The sequence below is a fragment of the Alligator sinensis genome, unplaced genomic scaffold (assembly GCF_000455745.1).
Source record: "Alligator sinensis unplaced genomic scaffold, ASM45574v1 scaffold265_1, whole genome shotgun sequence".
NCBI classification, from domain to species: Eukaryota; Metazoa; Chordata; order Crocodylia; family Alligatoridae; genus Alligator; species Alligator sinensis.
The window spans coordinates 427190-428226 of NW_005842961.1; the positions used below are offsets into that span (position 1 = coordinate 427190).

The following is a 1037-nucleotide window of genomic DNA, read 5'->3' on the forward strand; positions in this document are numbered from 1 at the left end:
AGGGGGGGTGTGTGTCCCCAGTGCCGGGGGTATTTCCAGCGGGGGGGGTTGTTAACTCCTTCCTGGCTGGGCCAGGAGGGTGCACCATCCCTAGTCCTAGCTCTGGCACTGGGGTCCCCAGTTCGGGCCTGGCCCGGGGGGGTGTTGGCTGTGGTTTGCAGCCTCCCCCCATCGCCTCTGTCTTCCTTCCCATGGCTTCTCCCACCCATCCCCAGGCCTGGCATCTGATGGAGGCCATGGGGGCAGAGGTTACCCGTGGTGCTGAGGGTCATTGGTGCCTGCCCCCTGCTCAGCCCCTGCAGCCAGGGGCAGCTTCATGCCTCAGTTTCCCCAGGGAAACCCATGCTGTCCCCTCAGCCTCACGTTTGCTTTGCCTCAGTTTCCCTATTCCCCTTGCCCCCTGGGGATTCCTGCCCTCCGCCCCATAGGGAAACTGAGGCCCACCAGCTCTGACTGCCGGGCCGCGCTGCCTCTTGCCAGGGCGACGCCATGGCCGCCATGTCACTGTGGAGCCGGGTCTCATGCCTGCCCCCCGAGCAGCTTGCCAGCGCCTATGGGGAGTTCCCGCGCGGGCTGCGCAACCTCCTGGCTGACTGGGTAGAGAGCCAGCCCTGGTGAGGGGGGCTGGGGCAATGGCAGGGGGTCCCAGAGGTGATGGAGGCAGGGGCATGAGCGCCTTGGGGGTGTGACGGGGGGTTGGGGGACCCAGGGGGTCTGGGGACCCCTTGGGTGTAAAGGGGGCTTTAGGGGGTCTGGATGGCCTTGTGGAGTGTGCAGAGGGGTCTGGGGGGGTCCTGGGGGCATGAAGAGGGGTCTGGGAGGGCTCTTGGAGGGGGGGGGGTCCTGCAGCCATACAAGGGGGTGGGGGGACCTTAGGGAACATGCAGAGGGGTCTGGGGGTTCCTGGGCCATGAAGGAGGGTCTAGGGGGGTATGTGAGGGGGGTTTTAGGAGGCCTTGAGGGGTGATGTGAGGGGAGCTGCAGCGTCTCTGGGGTCCCATGCCCCCCGCAACCCCCTCTGTTTGTGCAGGGAGCCT

General features: G+C 66.6%; 1 protein-coding gene across 1 annotated transcript in view; it reads left to right on the forward strand.

The window, feature by feature from the left end:
* Positions 1-7: 7 nt before the first annotated feature.
* STAT6 (signal transducer and activator of transcription 6) overlaps positions 8-1037 on the forward strand; it is an 8648-nt gene continuing 7618 nt past the window's right edge. Inside the window, exons 1-2 of the mRNA XM_025192705.1 lie at positions 8-614; positions 710-731. Coding sequence (XP_025048490.1) covers positions 490-614; positions 710-731 — 147 coding nt within the window. The 5' untranslated portion in view covers positions 8-489. The remainder of the gene's footprint in view (positions 615-709; positions 732-1037) is intronic.